This window comes from Telopea speciosissima, chromosome 9 (genome assembly GCF_018873765.1).
Source record: "Telopea speciosissima isolate NSW1024214 ecotype Mountain lineage chromosome 9, Tspe_v1, whole genome shotgun sequence".
Classification (NCBI taxonomy): Eukaryota; Viridiplantae; Streptophyta; class Magnoliopsida; order Proteales; family Proteaceae; genus Telopea; species Telopea speciosissima.
In genome coordinates this window covers 50,620,919-50,642,616 of record NC_057924.1, presented here as the reverse complement: position 1 = coordinate 50,642,616, position 21,698 = coordinate 50,620,919, and the positions used below count along the sequence as shown (strand labels likewise).

Sequence of the window (21,698 nt, the reverse complement as noted above, 5' to 3'; positions counted from 1 at the left end):
TATTTGCGACCCTTCTTTTTGTTGTATGTTTTAGGGTGACCACCATGGTCTTGATCTTGAGTGGCATGCGTAAACTGAGACTCACCGGTGAAACGCACAGGGTCCTCCTGCGTTCCAACTTCTTGCTCGTACTGCTCGCGCATCCCCTCATGACGATCATCATAATAACCGCCACTCCGCATGCCACTAGCAGCAGCAGCTTTACCACCACCACCACCAGCCTCACCATCACCATCACCATTACCATCACCATCACCATCACTAGCATCACCAGTGTCATTACTACCACCATCATCATCATCAGCAGGACTTCCTACAGCAGGCTCAAAAGGTTTCGGTGACTCTGCATGTGCACGCCCCTCTTGCGTCGACATATATTCATCAACATCAGTGCCGGTTACAGACGCAATGGTGGGGTCGGGCCTACCCCCAGGCTGATCCATATCAGGTGTACCACGATCCCTCACCCATTGGAATAGGGGATCCTCATCGTCATCAGAGTCCTCTTGAAAAATGTTGGACAGTTCAATGGGTTCTTTATCATTGGCCTCAATTCCTTCACGTATGTGCCTCATCCTTATCTCATATTATAGTGCACATACACAAGCTGCTCCAGTCGTTCGCTACCCAACCTGTTCCGCCTCTTTGAATGTATCAATGAGAATGTACTCCAGTTGCGCTCACATCCGGAGGATGAACAAGTTTGTGAGAGCACTCTCACTGCTACCTTCCTCAGGTTGGGTGAACTTGTACCATAAAGCACCCACCAGTCGACTGCATTACAAATATAGAATAGTAAGAATATGTACATTCTAAAGAGATAAAATTATAATTCATAAATGTAATATCATACCACCTACCAGGGTCTGACTTTTGTCTACCCTCCACTGCAGCTAGTCGACCGAAACTTGCTGAGGCCTCTCTGAAGTATTTGATCTATTTTCAATTTGAGGCATTAGTATTTCCTATTTAGTAATTACATTAATAAACTAACTACCAAAGTACCAAAGTCCCATACTCTCACCTCATCATTGCAAGCAGCTTGTGTCTTTGGATGGGGCTCCAACTTCTGAGTAACAGCTTGAACTGCCTCTAACAATTCTATGTCTAGCCCAAGATCATGGGAGTAGTGATACTTTGGATTCAAATAGTATGCTGGTAAAGTAAACACCACAAATATGATTTGTTAGTGACTTAATGGCTTTAATGCCTTTAGGGTTTTGAATATGTAAATGTAAAAAAGTTATAACATTTAAAGTATAAAGTATGTTGAACTTACCAGCTTTATGCAATGGATGACTCAAGTGCTTCTCCCACCGTTCATCAATGATGTTAGTGTAGGACTTTGCACTTCGAGGTATAGCAGCTCTAACCATTTCCTTCATTTTTTGGATGGCAGCATAACTGTGGCCCAAAGTAGGCTTCTTCTCTGTATCAACCATCCTCAGTACTGCTACCACTGGCTCTAATATGCCAACCACTTTCCCCAAGTCCTTCCAAAATCCATCATTTGCAATGGTTTGTTGTGCTACCTTTGCTTCTTCTGACTTAGAACCTTGCCAACCAAACCATTTATGACTTGCAAACATACACCTTAGACCTATCGCCTTACTCTGAAAGCTCTTCAATGCAATGTAATTGGTGGCAAATCAAGTGACACCAGGCCTCTCTAAATCTCCATTGCATTTCTCCCTCATCAAGGCTAAAGCATAAGAATGGTTGTACACAAAAGTTGTCACTTGTCTTGCCCTATTTACCACACCCGCCACCAAAGTCTTTTTCCCCATGTCCTTCAGCATTAAGTCAATAGAATGGGCTGCACATGGGGTCCAAAAGAGCCGGATCCTCTTACTCTTCTTATTCATCAACTTCTTTCCAGCCTTTTTATAGTTGGAACTGTTATCCGTCACAATTTGGATAACGTTCCTTGGTCCTACCTCCTCCACCACTTGCTTTAACTCCTTATACAAGTATGATGCATCCTTTATATGCTTTGATGCATCGATAGACTTCAAGAATATAGTCTTTCCATTGCAACTCACCATGAAATTTATGATGGACAGCCTAGTAGGTCTAGTCCAACCATCAACCATAAGAGTAACCCCATATGTCTCCCACATTGGCTTCAAACCATCAATGTATTCTTTTAGCTCCTCTACCTCCTGAGGCAAATATACATTGTATAATTCAAATGGTGAAGTTTCCTTCCATCCTGCACCAGCCCTCCCTGCAGCATCAAGGAATGCATTATAGTATGTTCCTTGTGCTACATTGGCTGGAATGCCATGGTAAAGCATGAACTTGCTGAAGGCTTTTCGTGCTTCCTCTTATTTACCACCAAATACTTGTGGGATGGTTGGCTGGTAGGCATCTTGTTGCCTAAAAGTTGTGGGATCCTACTCAAAAATGGGTTCTGGACCGTGTACTCGTGGTCGGGTTTGGGGTTGTGGTATATTTCTTGTCCCAGTGCTTCTCCTCCTCTCATCTTCTTGCACTGGTGCAACCAGCCAGATCCACTAGCTCTTCTTGCTTGCTCATATGCTCTTATATTATCAAAATGAAAATTTTGTCTACTCTCAGTCAAAGTCTGCTGGTAAATTCTCCATTCAGCCTTTGATTGAAACTCACCAGGTGGAGGCCCAATGTCAGTATCATCTCCGCCACGGACCTCTACACCAGCCCTCTCTAGTATTGCCTCATTAAACTCTTGTTGCATTCTTTCCCTCTCAGATTTTTTTAATCTTCCTCCTTTCAAATGTTGTGCCATTGCCAGTTTCACTTGGATAGGAACATTTGGGCATGAGGAAACATCCTTGCCTGTACCAAACAAGTGTTGCTTTAACCTGGTGGCTCCTCCAGATAGCAACTTCCCACAATAATTGCATTTGGACTTCTTTTTGTCTGCGGACATGGGAACTCCATGTTGCCATGCTATATCAGACATTGTATACAAAATGTCTTATTGTTTTACACTGTTACATAAAAACCCATGTATTAATAACCATGAATCACTTAAAGTAAGGTATTCAAGACTTAAAAGTATGCTATTCATAACTCTTAAACGTAATGTCAAGCTACTAGAACTATGAAATAACTTTTTCTTATTTATCCCCTAACCCTAGTATTTATTTGTTAATTAAAAATAATAGTTTGAATTTTTTTTTAAAACTATTTATACCTTAAAGTATAAGAAAAATATAATGTAATGATGAATTTGACACCATTTGAAGTTAAATATTATGTGCATATGTTGTACATAATTTTCCATAAGCAATAAGTATTTTTCCTTAATATTATATATATATTTTTAATTTTTATAATATATTTATTAAATCTGAAAAATAAAATAATTTTTTTAATGGGTGAAAATAAAAAATTAATCCATGGGGCTGTAGAGCATCCCAAGTAGTTTAACATATATCAAAATCATTCTCAAACAATCACTATTCATCCTATTTTTTTCATTTTCTTTTTTCAAATAAATCATTTATTTTTTCAAAAATTATAATAAATAATTTATTGACTGAAAAAAAAATCCGACTCCATCAAGTGATAGATTGGGCAAAGATGTTCTACATATATTAAAACCACATGAATCTAACAAGGATTACAAAAATTTTTTTTGGAAAAAATAGATTTGGGGAAGAAATAGAAAATACCTTTGAAATCTTGCAAATAGGTGATGATGCTCCAAATTGGCACTTGAATCTTCACTTTGGCACTTCAATCTAACTCCAAACAGTGCATTCCAGCCAACAATCGAAAGAAAGAAGAAGAAATTTGAAGGAGAGGTGTTTTTCCCCTTGGTTTAAAGCCTATCGAGTTCTGTCCCCGTTCTCTCTTATATTGGAAATGGGTTTTGGGGTGAAAAATGGGCTGAATACAAGTAAATAGCACTTTTGGGCCCAACCAAGCTCTCGGCGAGATATTGGTTTTTTTGCATTGAAAATACCCTATTTTTGAGCCTCGAGATATCACCGAGATCTCAGCACGAGATCTCGGCCGAGAAATTGCACTCCTAGGAACCTACTGGTAACTCGACTCGGTATGGCCCAAAACCGAGAAACTCCCCCTCGGCGAGATCTCGCGAGATCTCGAACCTTGTGTAGTGTATGTTGTAGCCTATTGTGTCTTTCCTTAGTTTCCATTTCTTCTTTCATATTGCATCACCTGTTAGAACTTAGTTTTCTTTTATTGTGTTTGGATCCATGTAGCCGACCCCATTAAGTTGGGTTAAGGCTGAGTTTGTTGTTGTTGTAGCCTATTGTATCCTTTACCTTATATAATCTATTTTACAAATTATTTAGTCCTATAATAGACAGCATTTAATAATAATAATAAGTGAAATATGCAATAGGAATGAAGAACCATAAATTGAAAAGTAGTACACAATTTCGACCATTTTGAGTGAAATTTCGACAATGTCGACCATTTCAAGTGAAATTTTGACTGTTTTCTGTCATTTCGCCGATATTTTGATTGAAACCTTGTAAGCCTGTCAAGTTGCTGGTGATTTTGTTTTGACCAGGGTTGAAACTTAGATAAACCATCGAAATTTTGGTTTTTCGACCAAAATTGAACTATGTTCAGAAGAAACTTTCCTTCCTAAACCCTAAACCCTCAAACTTCCATTGAGCACTTTGCATATATTCTAGACAGTAATCAATGCCACCTGTCAAGTTTGAGGTCCCGTATTGGGTCTAGTTTCATTTGACCATCTAAAAACATTATACATTGCACATTATGTGAGTGATGAAAATTTTTAATGCAGACTAAATCCAAACCAGAAAATCAGTGAAAGATTAGCTTGTGACAGGATCACAGGTATAGGAATATAATACTGGCCTGGTCAAACACAAAGAGGATGAAATGACCACACTGCCCCAGTGAGTCCACCCCTGTTGGATGCCTGTTCGCGCTCATGCGACCTGGCTGCGATCACCCGCCCAAAAAGTAATATCAGAAAGGAATACCACACCCATTCTCATTCATCAGAAAATCTAATCCAAAAAACAAAAGGGCCAAATGCCGGATACAGGGTGATGCGGATCTGGGGTTCGAAAACCCAGCTTGGATCGCTTAAGGGCCCACCTAAACAAGGAAGCACTCGAGTCTAGAGTTGAATGGCAAAACAGTAAATAGATCAAAGTTTACAAAGAGGGTGACAAGTATGTAAATATTGAGAACAGTTTAGGAACCTTTTTGAGAAGTGAACAGAATTTGGGGATAGAAGAGTAATTAGATTAAATAAAAAAGGCTAAGTTGGAATTTCAGAAGATTAGGGACAAAACCGAACAAAACTCAGAAACAAGGGCTGGAAAGTAATTACAGAATTATGTCCTTACTTGGACATAGGAAAGTTAGCATCTTCTTCTTCCTTTGATTAAACAGACTGTACTCACGGTAACCAGACTCGGTCGTGGATGCAAGAACTCCATATCGACTTGAAACTTTCGGTGAAGGATCATAACTCATATCCCTCTTTATTGCAAACGACACAGCCCCAGGAAAAAAGCATGAAATAACAGTATCTTGATCTGCAACTGTTTCTGGCGGGCTAGTGATTCGGATTTCTATCTCAAAGCTCCTTTTGTATTTCAGTCTGAAACTCAGGTGGGTAAGTCGCCCTAAGGTGTAGGACCTTAGCTCTTAATTTCAAATAGAACAGTTAAAGGATGGTTGGAATCGATTCAGATCTGATTGGTTGCAGGATATCATTGGAAAATAGAGTACAGCAGGAAATGCTTCAGGAACTCAACCCCACTGTGGGTAGGAGCTGGTCGAGTCTGTATCGCCGCGGACAACAACAACATCCGGATCTGATCTATCTACTCGGCAATTCATCCGGTGACTTCACGGTTGCCACATCAAACATTTCTGATGAGATCCATGGAGCAATTCTTAGATATCAGGCACTAACTCCCAGTGCCACTTCATAAAAAGCAATCAAAGATAAGATCGAATAGAATGAAACAAACGTGGTGGTCTTTATAGCGGTTCCTTCTGATCCTAGAAAACGTCCAAAAAAACTTGACAGTTTTATAAAATATTGTAAAGGCCTAACAGCCTTTAAAAAAAAATTTGGTGTTCGATTGATTTGATTTTGGTTTTGGAATATTGGTAGTTGCCAATTTTGCTGGTGTTTTTCTCTCCTCCCTATGCTAGCTCTGATGCAGATAAGTCACTTAGAGGGCTTATTTTAATGGAAATAAACCTTGGGATGGGTTATGTATGTATTGGGCCTTTGATTCTGTGTGTTTATTTTGTAATTAGCCAATTTAATAATCCTAAAATATGGGTAGAAAGTAGGAACACGGGATTTACTTCATTAGTTTAGTTAGAGTCCTATTTTGAGTCTGTTTTCTTTATTATTTAACTTTCCTAGTCAATTTAGCATACCTTATTAGTTAGGGATTGGGTTAGGCCTTTCATTTTTAGTGCCTATATCTATTTTTGAGTCTTCTATATAAGTTTGTAACGGAGGCCAGCATTGTACACGAATTTGAATAATAGAAAAGTTTGCTTATGCAATGTTGAAATCCTGAGATATGATAGGTGAGAGGCTTAGGGTGAGATGCCCATTCCCTTCCCCCCCATCACCTTCCATCGGTTCTTGATTCCACAAGCGTTAAAGCTGTTCAATTGATCTCAAGGTTTATTCAAGTTGCTGGGATTTTCTTCTGTTGCATATTGTTGTCATTCAAATCTGAAATTACATCATCACAGCATTGCTATCAAGATCGACCTTCATTCACTGAACCAGCAGAGACAACTCTACCATCGATTCAAGGAAAATTAAGTTTTCAAAATCCTAAGGCTGTTCGATCTCTGTTCTGATAATGTCTTCTATTTGGGATTCATCCTACTTTCAAGAAGAGTATTCAATCCATTGGCAAGAGAAGTATTCAACCCATTTGCTACTTCAGCAGGTTATTGTTCCCTCATTTGAGTTCCCATAGTTCTCTTTCTTTGGTGGTTATTAATTTGAGATCTCATCATTCTCTTCCAACCAATTTGAGATCCTACTGTTCTCTTTCTTGTTCACTGGGGGTTTTCTTGATCCTGCCTGATTAGACCTATTCTGGTTCTAGTCTTACATTAAGCTCTCTCCCTCTTTTCTCTTTTACGAGGTCCACGGTAGAGTTTCTTTTCTCTCCCATCGAATCTGTATTGAGTTCTCTCTTATTTCCTTCTTTTCTTAATCGATTCATTTGGTTTTCCTGATTTTCTTTTAAACCAATAGTTGGCCTCTGTCTTTCCCTTGGTTTTTTTGTATCGATCTCCCTTCTTTCTTATTACTAAATCTGAGATATTATTCTTTATCATCTTCCATAAAATCTGACCATCATATCTGGAATATTCTTTATTATTGCTGACCGTTAAATCGATCAGATCTGCCCCATATCTAGCCATTAGATTGGGATCTCTTCCATCCCTTTAGTGGTGGTCCAATTACCCACAGGCCAATCAAATCCGTCAGATCTGATTGATCTGCATCGGTTTGGTTTGAAAGCCAAAACCTGAGCCGAACCTGAAGCTTTCATCATGGAGGTTGACCAATATCTACTACTTATTACTTTCAATGAAAGATGAGAATATGGAGAGACCATTTATATTTGGATATCCACGACCAAGAACTGAAGTTGGAATGCTATGATCCTACTCCTCCTGATCTAGATAAGCTCGATTATGGTATCAATGAAGAAATTAAAGCTGAGGAATTGATCGATGGTCCGACTAAAGATGTTGTCCCCAAGATCAGATTCCAGTTGGAGAGACATCACTTGCGTTTGTTTGTAAGAAGATCGAGACGGTTGATTTTCTACTAACTCCACAAATCCTGAACCTTCAGAAGCTGGCTATTGCTGATTTTGATCGTGAGATGCGTTGGATCACCGTACCATCAAAATCGACAATCGTGGAAGTTGTTCGAGTGGTGGAGATTTGTCCTTATTATAAAACCCGAGCATGAGTTTTTTCAAACAAGAAGGGAATAATGCAGGCCTGGTAAAACAAGCCAGAATGGCTTGCGGTTTGGGTTGGTCCATTTTCTAGTTCATTCTGGTCCTGTTTTTCAATCTGGTTCACCAAGAAATTTCCAAATTGTGGGATCTTTTAGGGAGTCCTATTTCTTTATTTTCCTTATTATTAAGTTGTAACAGTTGGACTGGATTAGGTTGGTCTAAAACTATAAATCCAGTCTATTTTCTTTATTAATATAATGTATATGATGGTTGAGTTTCTGGAAACAGCCTCTCTGCGAAAGCAGGGGTAAGGCTGTGTACATTATGACCCTACCCTCCCTCCCCAGACCCCGCAGTGGTGGGAGCGTCGTGCACTGGGTACGCCCTTTTTTATATGGTGGTTGAGTTTAGGAGAATTCCAATGCAGCCTGTGATTGAGGAATTGGGTCTTATTTTATTGGTTATTTCTTTATTATTAAAGTGTTCTGGTCAGTGAGGAATATCTCCAAGACAGGTTATTGATTGGGAGGAGGTTTCCTTCTTAGTTTAGGTTATATCCTTATTGTTTTAATTAGTTTGGTTAGCATAGGACTCTCCCCTACTAGATGGTCGATGGGGAGGTGTTTTAATCTGTTGACTTTATTTCAACAACAATAACAAACTCAGCCTTATCCCAACTTAATGGGGTCGGTTACATGGATCAAATAAAAAAAGGGGATGGGGACAGAAAAGAGAAATGGAAAATGGCATAAGACAAATGAAATATGAAAGATGAAAGATAGTAAGAGGAAAGAAGCCCAACCCAGCACGACAAGAGAATCTCAGCTAAATGGGGTCTGCTACATGGATCCTTACCCTCCAATAGGCCCTATCCAAAGTCATACTTGGTACAAGACCTAGGCTATGCATGTCCTTCCTCACCACTTCTCCTATAGTCATTTTAGGCCTGCCCCTAGCTCTCTTAGCTCCTTCAATCGGGATCATATCACTCCTCCTTACTGGGGCGTCCCTAGGCCTCTGTTGAATATGACCATAGTCACCATACCACCTTAAACGACTCTTTCGGAGGTCACTGATCGGGGCGACTCCCATGTCCGCTCTAATAAGATCATTTTGTACTTTATCCTTCCTTGTTGTTCCACACATCCATCGTAACATCCTCATCTTTGCTACTCAAAGTTTATCAATATGACACTTCTTATTCACCTTAAAAAAAAAATAAAAATAATATATATATATATATATATATATGACACTTCTTGACTGCCCAACATTCGAACCCATACATCATAGCCGGTTGTACAACAGTTCTATAGAACTTTTCTTTAAGCTTTAAAGGAATACGTCGGTCACACAACACTCCAGACGCACCTCTCCACTTCATCCATCCCACTTTAATTCTCTGTGAAACATCATCCTCTATGCCACCTTCTTTACTTATGATAGACCCCAAATATCTAAAATAGTCACTTTGTGGTATCTCTCTATCCTCAATTCGCACCATATCAATATCCATCTCATTGTGACTAAAATTACACACCATATACTCTGTCTAATCTTAAAGCCTCTTGTTTCCAAGGTTGACCTCCAAAGCTCTAACTTAGAGTTATTCCCTTCTTCTGTCTCACCCACCAAAACGATTTCATTAGTGAAGAGCATACACCATGGGATCTCGTCTTGAATGCATAGTTGTCACGGCGGCTAGGCGACCCTAGGCGTTGGAGAGGGTCCAAAATCAGAGCGGCACCAAGTAGGCGAACAAGGTGCCTAAGTTGATCAAGGCGCCTGGACGTCTAGGCGCCGCCTTGACAACTATGCTTGAATGTTCTTCGATAGATCATCCTTGATAAGTGCAAATAGATAAAGGCTTAAGGCTGATCCCTGGTGTAACCCAATCGTAATTGGGAATTCCTTTCCCTGACTTCCCACAGATCTCACACTAGTCACCACGCCCTCGTACATATCTTAATAACATCCACATATTTGCTAGAAACTACTCCTCTCCTCACTAGGACATGTGGGATTAAATCTCTAGGGACTCAGTCATAAGCTTTTTCCAAGTCAATAGAGACCATATGGTGATCCTTCTTGCTTTCTCTATATCTTTCCATGAGCCTCCTCAATAAGTAGATAGCTTCTGTCGTGGATCTGCCTATCATAAAGCCAAATTGGTTCACCAAGATATGAGTCTCTTCTCAAACGGGCTTCAATAACCTTCTCCCAAAGTTTCATAGTGTGACTCATAAGCTTGTTGCAACTTTGGATATCACCTTTATTTTTGTCGATCGGGACTACAATGCTTCTCCGTCATTCATCTGGCATCTTCCTTGTTTCCAAAATCCTGTTAGACAAATTGGTTAACCAATAAACCCCACAGCCTCCAAGGGTTTTCCACACTTCTATTGGAATCTCGTCTGGGCCTGGGGTCTTGACCAAGGTACTAAAACTCGGGTTTCGGTACCAACTCGGCCCTTGAAAAACCGAGTCGATTTGAGATCTCGCCGAGTTGGTGCATTTTTTTTTCCAAATCGAAGCTTCAACTCGGTGGGTTTTAGACCTAGTTTGGATTTGAAACTTGGTATTCAGCATATTTTAGGCCATTTAAACACAATGGCAGTATCAGATTTTGCAAAAACAAAGTCCAAATATGAGTTTCAATTCGGACCATAGGTTGGTAGGCGATGACGTACTGAAATACCCTACTCTACACATAATTTAGTAATAGAAAGTAAGCAAAACATTCAATTAATAGCTAAACAACTTAAATAAGAATTAGAAATGTTAAAGTGATACATCAAACTGTTTAACAGTGTTACAACTATCATCACATAAAATGACTTTGAATCAAGTATTCAGTCCCCGCTAGTGTCACATAGTCTTCTCATGACCTAGTGTTGCTGTAATGTTGCATATAGTACTCCACAACAAGCATATAAGAGTTCTGTCGAGTTAGGTAAGTAAATACATAGTAGATGGATCATTTCCACGGGTCAACCCGAGATCCGAGATCTCGCCGAGATATGTCAAGTTTTGTCGAGTTAGGTAATTAAATACATAGTAGATGGGTCATTTCCATGGGTCAACCCGAGATCCGAGATTTCGCCGAGATCTTATATTATTTTGTATAGTATCCCATCTCGTCTCGGTTTCTCAAAAAACAGAGAAACTCGCCGAGATCTCGCGAGTTTTCGAACTATGGTCTTGACTGCTTTCATCTTTCTTAAGGCTTCTTTAATTTTCGCCACACTATTCTTTCTTACGTAACTATGACGAGTGGCGTCTTGCTGAAAAATGTAATCGCCCGGGTCACTTCTACTCGACCTCTCTCTATTTAGTAGGTCACAAATATGCTCATCCCATCTCTTCACAATGTCCTCATCTCTCACCAACACTCTTCCATCAACACTCCTGATGCACCTCACCTGATCAAAATCTCTACTCTTCCTTTCTCTCATCTTAGCTATCTTATAAATAGCCTTTTCTCCTTTAGTGTTTAAGTTGGTATAAAGATCATATTTTTTTGCCCTAGCCAACCTCACAATCGTCCTAGCTTCATTTCTTTCATTATTATATCTCTTTTTATCTTCTGTTTCTTTAGTCCTTTGCCAAGTCTTAAAACACATTTTTTGTCTTAATGGCTGCTTGGACCTGATCATTCCACCACCAAGTCTCCCTAAGGGCCTGACGACCACCCTTCGCTTCCCCTGGCACATCTTTGGCTGCCCTCTTAATACAGGTCATCATCTCCTTCCACATCACATTGGTGTCTCCCTCAAAGCTCCACTTTCCTTGTTTGACCACAATATCAGTAAATGTCCTTACAAACTCCCCTTTTAATTCCACCACCTTATCTTAGGGTACATAGGTTTCTTCCTCCTACTCTTCTGTACATTGAGGTACATATATCCAAGACCACCAGTCTATGTTGGGTGGTTAAGCTCTCCACAGGTATAACCTTACAATCCTTACACACCATTCTATCTGTCATTCTTGTAAGGAAGAAGTATATTTGGCTGGCATGGTTCCCACTTTTATAGGTAACTAAGTGCTCCTCTCTTTTTTTCAAAGAAGGTGTTCATAATGGAAAGATCATAGGCTATGGTCCCTTCCTCGTTCCTCTCCCCAACGCCTAAACCTCCATGGACCCCTTCATAACCTCTACGGTTATTCCCAACATGTCCGTTCAAGTCACCTCCAATGATAATCGATTCATCCTGGCCAAAACCCTGCATTAAATCATCCATGAGTTCCTAGAAAAGGCGCTTATTACTTTCGTCCAATCCTACTTGGGGTGCATAAGTGCAAACAATATTGACAACCTCTTTCTCCAATACTAGTTTGATGTACACAATCTTGTCTCCCAGCCTTTTGACCTCTACAACATCATTTTTTAAATCTTTGTCCACTATTATGCCCACACCGCTTCTGTTACTATGGTCTCCTGAATACCAAAGTTTGAAATTATCCGACATCTTAGCTTTGTTACCCTTCCATCTTATATCTTGTCTCTTGGATACAAGCGATATTAATCCTTCGTCTCTTCATGACATCCACCAATTCTGGACTCTTACCCATTAAGGATCCAATGTTCCAGGAAGCTAGTCTGATCCTACGTTTCTGGGCTGAAATACTTCCTCTTACTTACCTTTGACCACTTATCACTGCACTCGGGCATCGATACGGCACGTCACTTATGGGGGACGCCCTAGTAAAAAGAGGACGTAGAGACATGAGATCAAGAGAAAAAGAAATCAAAAAGCAAAAGGAGCCATGTAAAAGGTGATTGGCGGAATAAATTAAAGTGCTGGCTGCCGACCTGACGCACCACTATAAGAAAATAGATACTATATATATAAATACTAGAAAGGTAAAACAAAGTGAAGAAAGGCAAGAGCACACTTAATGCATTAAAAGGCACACAATAGGTAGCAAAATGGTGCATAATCAAGTAAGGCAATGCACAAGGCTGGTAACTTCGTGCTGAAACTAGACAACTAATGATGATAAAGTAAAGTAAAACAAGTATTTCAGATTATTGTCAATATAATCGCTACAGCAGGTCAGGGATATACTTATATACACTATACAAATAAAGTAGAACCATGCTCTAATGATTAAAATATAATCAACTTAGGGAAACAGATTAAGCAGCTATCAAAACAAAATAAACTAAGGTTCAGCAAATAATATGGGATCTAAAGAACTATAAAATTGCATGTTAGGGACGGCAAAGTATCTGATTATAAACAAAAGCAAAGTGTAAAACAAATAGGGAAGTGAAGAGTTCAGCCCAACAAATAACAGAAATATTAGCAAAAGAGTAATAAGATCTCTTCAACCAGCAGCAACAGCAATTGAGGAAATGGAAAGAGATAGACTAAATATGGGAAATCTGGTTGGATAATACTAGTGCAGAATCTGATTAAGATGAGATTAACACAGGGAAAATCTGGTTAATATACTACTGTAAAAAGGGGGAAATCAACACAGTAAGTCACACCAGCTGTAATCTTCTACCAATCTTCTAGCAAGATGACAATATACAGGATATGAAAAAGACAACACACCATAAAATACAAGACATGGTACTAAACAGGGGAAGTTCCAATACAAAGGCCGATGTAGTCCAAAAGAGAAAACAGAGAAAATAGCATGTAATAAGAGCTAAGGATTACAAAAATACAAGGTTATAGGAAATGTAGAAGAAGTATCCCTTACTACACAGGTGGCTCTTATACTCTGTTAATGGCGATTCACCCAGAAGAAGAAACAGCTTCTGAGGCTACACAGTTGGCCTTGCAGGTTCCAGGTAGCCTCTCCGTGGTGGATATAGTCGCTGGACCAAAGAGCTTCTATGTGTGCTCAGCAAAGTTACCACCACCCAAATAAAATCTTCGTTCTTCACCTCTTCTCTTTAACCCAAACAAGATACCTCTATTACCTCTTCTTTTCAACAGTTCTATAAATATTGTTAAGGCCTAACAGTCTGAAAACGAATTTGGTGAATGGATTGATTTGATTTTGGTTTTGGAATATTGGTTGTTGCCAATTTTGCTGGTGTTTTCACTTTCCTTCCTACACCAGTTCTTTCCCTCCTTTCTCTCGCATTGTGGGGTTCCTTTTCCCTCTTACATTATTTTCTCTCCTAACTTATCTGAATGAAATTCACACTTTTTTTTTTTTTTAATTGGATCTCTTTTAGTTCCCTAATTGTATTCTAAACCAATAGTTGATCTTTCTCTTTCCTCTTGATTTTTCTCTATCAGTCGCACATCTTTTGTGAGTTTCTTTCTTATTGCTAAATCCAAGATGTTATTCTGTTATCATCTTCCATAAAATCCGACTAACCCTCATATCTGGAATATTGTTTTTATTATTTTTTACCATTAGATCTGAGAACAGATCTGGCACATATCTGGTCGGTAAATCAGGATCTCTTCCATCCCATTAGTGGGCCCATTACTTGCAAGCCAATAGGGATCTGTCAATTTGCATCAGAATAATAACCAGATTTGACAGCAACATTTATAACTAACAAAAAAAAAATCAGATGTGCAGAACACTCTGGTCGAATGATCTAATCAATCAGTAGAACATTACTGCAAAAGTTGATTTAAATATGATGGACAAATTTCAAGTAAAGGATAAATCCTAATCTAAGGAAACTGGAAAACCCTGACAAACAGTAGGCAACATTCAGAATTAGAAGAATGAGACTTGATGTTCAGAAAATTCTGAATCAAAGAAGTATTGTTGGAGTAGGTTTCCTGAAATCAATTGGAAAACTGAGAATTAAAATTAAGCAAATCAATAGCATGAACCAGTAGAGATTGATCAATGATTAACTCAATAACAAGGAGTAGAACTAACCTGAAAATTAGAACTAGAAGATGCTTACCGAATTAGAAATCACAGGGAAGAAAGTTCAGAAATCCTGACCAAGGTACTAAAACTCGGGTCTCGGTGCCAACTCGACTCTTGGAAAAACCGAGACGAGTCGAGATCTCGCCGAGATCTCGCCGAGTTGGTGCATTTTTTTTTTTTCAACTCGAAGCCTCAACTTTGGGTCAACCCAAGATTTGGACCCGAGATCCGAGATCTCGCCGAGATCTTACCGAGATCTCGCCGAGATATGTCGAGTTTTGTCCAATTAGGTAAGGTATTTAAGTGGTAGGTAGGTTAAAATAATGGGTTGAAACCGAGATCCAACCGAGATCCAACCGAGATCCGAGATCTCGGCGAGATCTCGCCGAGATCTCGCCGAGATATTGCACTTTTGAGACTCGCAAGCAATCTCGTCTCGAGATTTCAAAAATCCGAGAAACTCGGCGAGATCTCGGCGAGATCTCGCGAGTTCTCGAACCTTGATCCTGACCTGATTTCAATGGAGAAGATGGAGAGAAATAGGAGACAAGAAAGCAATCAGGAATCCATCTGATTGCAGGTCTGGATATCCACTAGGGTTGCTATTGAATCCTCAATATTTAAGCACTTAGAATCCACCGAGTCCACTCCTGAATCCACAGAAGCAAGGGTCTGAAATCCACAGAACCAGAAAGTAACAAACCCTTTTCATTCATAGAAACCGTGTGGTGGCCTGTAACCCCTTTTCATGTATATGTAATGCTTTTAAACTCAATGAATGTCTTATTCTAATGCCCCCAATCAATGGCTGTATTTGAAGTTGTCCTAATCTGACCATACAACTTAAATAATGAAAAGAACAAATCCAAACAACCTCCCCATTGACCAGCAGTCTGGGAGAGTTTTAACTGACTAGGACTTTGACTAAATAAAGAGAATAGAATAAAATAAGGATTTATAATATCCTAATCCAGCCTAGCTATTTACAGTAAAAAATAAAGAAAAAAGTTGTGAAGAAGCCCCCACGAGGGATCAAACTAGTACAACCTTAAGAGGGATCAAAATAGTACAACAAAATATGCAATAGTGATCCCAAAAGGGACATACTCGGATTATGTAATGGGATATGGTTCCGATATGGTTCCATATATAACTGATCTCTAGCTGCACTCTCCTGTGCAAGGTCATGAGCCAATGAATTGCAAGATCTTGCCCACAACCCGAATGAGATGTTTCTGTATGGAGGAGAGATCTGGCCTGCCTGATCAAACAAAAGTGTTTTCATTCTTCTCCTCGATTCATCCATCCAACCAGAAAAGCCAAATCCCTTCTATTTTTATTTATCCCAAAAAAAAAAAACCTTACATTTTTTAGTGTGAATATCCAATGATGTGCTTGTTTAATATTGTGTACATTAGACTTTTTATCCTGCTACTATTGAATCAGCAAAACTGCAAAACCAACAAGACCTGAGAAGACAAGAATGACATTTGATGCTGGCACCCATTCCTCAAAATTCAAAGATAAAATGAAAAAGAAAGTCCCCGAGATATTCTAGTGTTGATATCCATCATGATTTCAACCTTCCCATTGGTGGTCATTGGCTTATCACTCAAGTTCCTCTTCCTTTCTTCTCATACTGTCCCCATTTCCTGTTATTGTATATCTTCATCGGGGTTTGCCTCTTTTACTGAAAGTTGTGGGATGTCAAGCCAGCAAGTTGCTGGCATCAGCAAGGAAAGGCCAATGACTCCAAAGAGTTGGAGGACATTTCCTGTCTTTCCTTGCAAAATCACAATGGATGAACAGGTGATTGGCGCATAGTGCACATATGGAAAATGAGTGGTTGTTGCCTCATCAATCATCATAGTCGTTGATGGCTGGAATTAAGGGGTGGTTCAAATGGATATATCTATAACATCACTATCACACTTGGATGCTGCTGATAACTGTGTCACCGTTGAGATATTGCATTTACTTCTCAAGTCCAGTGGCACTACTAAAAGAAAATCATAAAACTAAAATATTTTGTTCTCCATGGGTAATCTAAATATTGTCCATAGGAGTGGTTGAGTTATACACATTTCAGTATCGGGTCAATCTAGGGGCTGGTCTTGAATCATTAAATGGCATTTATTGATGTTCCAGATGGAAGAGCTGGTATTGTGGCACTTAATGCCACTGTTATGCATACAGTTCGCATTTACACATAAGAACTTCTTTCCCTTCATATTCTATTTAGCATAAAAAATGTCAAATTGCTCCAATTTCTTTTCCCATGTGAAGTAATACTAGTTTTGCACCTGATAATGTATTTCATTGACTTTTCAGGGATTGGCGTATCAGTTGGTGGATGATGTTCTTGATTTCACGGGCACATCTGCTTCGCTTGGAAAGGGTTCTTTATCTGATATTCGCCATGTAATCTTTCCATTCCCACTACTTGAAATCAGTGATTTAGAGCTTGAAGTTGCCGGTAGTCTGAGCAACTTGACTAAGTTATAGGGTTCAACAGTTAATGAATGTAAAATCTTCTTTGAAAGCCCAGTTCCTTTGAAGACTATGGTGCAGTCTCATTGGCTCATTCAACTGTATGAACCCTAGTGTATATCCCTCAAATAGTCATTTATTGTGTATTTGAGGACTTGTGCTTGGCTTAGGCAGGCATGTATTTGTCTTGGGACTTTCTGACTTCCATATCAACTCCTTGACTTTTGAATAATTTTATCCCCATGTTTCTCTTTAAATTCAATCTTATGTAGTGAAAGACCTATACTGGTATAGATAATTGAGATAAAACACTGAATCGGTACCAACTGAAAGATTGCTTTTGCCAAACGTTAGTATGATCAGATGTTTCTTAACCATCAGATCTTTATACTACCTTTGGAGCTTTCAACCACCCCCCAAAAGAAAAAATCCAACTGAGTACAATGACATTGCACAGGCAATCCCTCTGGGTGATCTATCTATTCATACCATTTTAGTACAGGCAATCATAGTTCGAGAACTCGCGAGATTGCTTAAATTTGATTTATATTGAAGGAGTTATGTACCGGTCAAACTTAATTTGGTGTGTCCGAATGCTGTCAAAATCGCTCTGTATGAAAATATTTTTTTGGAGATCAAAACAAATGAATATTTTACCGTACTTTTGGTTTTTATATTAAGATTTATGGAATTTTTAGATTTGAGAAAAACCCGAGCATTAGAAAGTTGAAAATTGCACCTACCGCCGAAAATCCAGTTTTTGTTCTTGAACTGGGGGGTTGACTTTTTTTCCTTTTGGAATTTGATTTTTTAACTATTTTTATTGGATTCAAATAGGGGTTTTTTGCTTATTTATGAATAATATCTTAAGTAAATAAGCATTTACTTAAATGATATTAGACATAAATAAGTGTGTTTGTCCTGTGTCTGTCCTGGTTTCTGGCATAAGTAACTGTCTGTCCTGCTTTCCTACTAAGTGAAACTCCTATTTGGACTTTGTTTTGCAAATTATGATAGTGTCATTGTGTTTAAATGGCCTAAAATAGGCTGAATACCAAGTTTCAGATCCAAATTAGGTCTAAAACCAACCGAGTTGAGGCTTCGAATTGAAAAAAAAAAAATGCACCAACTCGGTGAGATCTCGACTCGACTCGATTCGACTCGGTTTTTCCAAGGTCGAGTTGGTACCGAGTTCCGAGTTTTAGTACCTTGCAGGCAATTACTTCGCCGGCCTCCATTGGTGATGGGCACTTGTCTTCTTAATCAGTTGCCTGTGGCAGGATCTGGGATCCAGTCTGTTTTACTTTGGCCTTGACTGTAGGTTTCTTCTATGTGTACATTTGATCTTCTCTTTGTCCATATGCATGCCTTTACGTCCTTGCATTTACATGACTGATGCTTTAGTTTTTTGGCTTCTTAATTTTCTGGTTAATCTATCATGAACTTTTTGACTGTGTTAAGCATTACCAAGCTACATATAAATTTTGTTCCTATGGTCCTGCAGTGTTATAACTAGTACAGTTTTCCTATAAAATTATGACATATGATTATATAAAAAAAGGTGCATCAATGATGAGTTCCATGGTGCTTGTTGTAATTGCTCCTGTTGTAAATTTCCTCATTTTGCAGGGAATTGTAACTGCTCCAATATTGTTTGCAATTGAAGAGTTCCCTCAACTGCGGGCTGTCGTTGATCGGGGTTTTGAAAACCCTGCAGATGTTGACCTTGTAAGTACCATGTTCCACCGCTTGGGTATGCATGACACAGAACGCATTCTTGCATTGGAATTCATATTTTGGTGCATTAATTGATGTTGGATTTGGTGGATCTGTATGCTTTCTTTCATATGCTATATTGCTATAAGGTTAGCCTAATGATTATTCATGTATGTAAGCACATCTAATGACACTGTGTATAGCTGTGTGCATGTTTGTACATGTAAAGATGTGAATCAAGATCAATACCTATATGGCCATCAGCCCATATAGGGAGATCTATTTGTCAAACGAGTGGGGGAAGAAAAAAAAAACTCTTCTTATTGATTGGGGACATAACCTCTCACCGCTTACTTTTGTGGGATTTGGTTGCCATTCTAAGGCATTGCCATAGGAATCAGAAATTTATTCAAGCTCAGAGGAGATTGCTTGGTGAAAGTAAGGATCTCAAGTAGCTCATTCTATTTCGAGGCAAAGTCGTCCGCTAGAATTCTATCTTACTCTGCAAGCCTCATTGCAGGTTGTGCTGAGTTGAGGTCTAATGTGACATGTAGAATATAATAATGGAAGAGTTCGATTTAGTGGTTTGAGCACTGCTCAGCTTGGGGTGGTTTTTTTTTTTTTTTTTTTTTTTTTTTTTTTTTTTTTTTTGGGTGGGGTGTGGGGGGCATTGTTGGGCGATCCATATAGTTGGCCTGTATCTGAAAATATTTCGTCGCCTAGATGTCATAGAGAGTTGAGAATTCTAATTTATTTCAATTTTGAGGAAGTCCAAAGGGACATGATTCAAGTAACTGCTTGCTCAAATTAACATGCCTTTAATTTGTTATTCTATGCAATTTATCATGAAACAAAATACCATTCTTATATAAGCCTAAACCAAACAGCCTGGCAAAAACCTAGCTTGCATTAGGATTAAGTCAACTTTGGTTGCCTTGTACTTGGTAAATTTGATATTCTGGATTGGGTTGGATTGTAAGTTGTCTGATTTGTCCTTGGGGTTTGGCTCAGACTTTATGATTTTATCTTCTAAATTTATACTCCTAATTACATGCTTGGTTTGTGTTCGAATTTGAAATTCGCAGGCACTTGACTATCTTGGGAAGAGCCGTGGAATACAGAGAACGAGAGAACTAGCTACTGAGCATGCTAACCGTGCTGCAGAAGCAATTGATTCTCTTCCTGAGAGTGATGATGAGGATGTAAAAAGATCTAGGCGGGCGCTTGTGGATCTAACACAAATAGTCCTAACTAGAACAAAGTGAAGACAACATTCTTGGTAAAGTTAAGTATTATGTGAATCTAAAATCATTTTTTCCCCATAAATGTTCCGAAGGGCCATCCGAGTTCTCTCAATGTCTTCAGCGATCTATTATTTTTTTCGCGTTTTTTTTCCTTCAATTTGTATTTTTCATAAGTTAAACTTTCTTGTGGTCGGTCCAGCCCATGGAAGCTCCACTGATCATTTAATCTGCCACATGGAAAGATGATTTGGCAAATCCATCCGTGGAATGGCCACCTGACAATTTTCACAGCAAAACTCAAAATCATTTACACGCATGTATTGGCATTTTCCCTTGTATCTGTAAACATCCATTTGTTTTTAAATGTAATGAATCTTCAAAGCTCTGCTACATGGCCAAATTTGACAAAGTTCACAGGTAGTCAGGGTACTATGGGACTTACTTGTACACAAAATTGGGGCCCTAACTGATCTGCCGTGTTGCGGATATTATGTGCAACCACCTACCATCCTATGGTGATCCACTAACATTCTCTCATCCTCCAGTGTACGAGAAATGTACGCCATCTTGTTCAAATAAAAACAAAAGATGAGAAGGGAGATTCTTTACATATGCATTATGTGGTGTCTAGAGTCAATAGATGAGGCTATGTTATGAGATCTATCCTTGACAAAATACATTAGACACTTGCATTTTGATGAGTTACTGTTCTTCTTTATGTTTCTTCTTCTCCCACCTTTAAATGTTAGGTGGAAGATGCTTCAGCTAAACAACCTACATGGTGAGACACGACTTCAAGTGAGCCCTTAAATGTTCTCTTGGTGTCTTATATGCATTCATCTTAGGTTGCTTTTTTGTTCTTAGAAAAATGCTTGTTATCACATCTGTTTAGATGTTTTGAGCATGTAAATCACTTTTAGTGGAAGAACCGTGGGGGGGGGGGGATTTAAATTACTGGTTCTTGACAGTGGAAAATACTCTCGTTTATAGGTAAGCAGCATCCTCACATCCTCTTCATTTTCTACAATTGTAGAGAGATTTAAAATTAGGGAAAGGCTTGGATGATTTGAGTCACCCCAAACACTCCTTTATTTGTAAGAGTAATAAAAGAATAAACATATGTACATGAGCAATGTGGGACTAAACCACATACAAACAACTAAATAAATAAGGAGAAAAAAAGTCCAGAATACCCCCCCCCGGTATTCTGGCCCATATCTAACACTCCCCCTCAAGTTGGAGCATATATATCATGCATGCCCTACTTGACTAAGATAGGATGAAACAGCTTGCTACTCAGTCCTTTAGTGAACACATCAGCAAGTTGATCAGTAGTCTTCACAAAGGGAACACAAATGAGGCCAGCTTCAAGCTTTTCTGTGATGAAATGTCGGTCAACCTCTACATGCTTAGTGCGATC

The 21,698-nt window shown here is 39.0% G+C and overlaps 1 protein-coding gene across 2 annotated transcripts in view; it reads left to right on the top strand.

The window, feature by feature from the left end:
* Positions 1-20,662, top strand: part of LOC122640497 (solanesyl diphosphate synthase 3, chloroplastic/mitochondrial-like) — a 68,944-nt gene extending 48,282 nt beyond the window's left edge. For both annotated transcript variants that reach the window (XM_043833712.1, XM_043833713.1), the window contains exons 10-12: positions 17,160-17,249; positions 18,948-19,046; positions 20,120-20,662. In XM_043833712.1, coding sequence (XP_043689647.1) covers positions 17,160-17,249; positions 18,948-19,046; positions 20,120-20,299 — 369 coding nt within the window. In that variant the 3' untranslated portion in view covers positions 20,300-20,662. The remainder of the gene's footprint in view (positions 1-17,159; positions 17,250-18,947; positions 19,047-20,119) is intronic.
* The last annotated feature ends 1,036 nt before the right edge of the window (positions 20,663-21,698 follow it).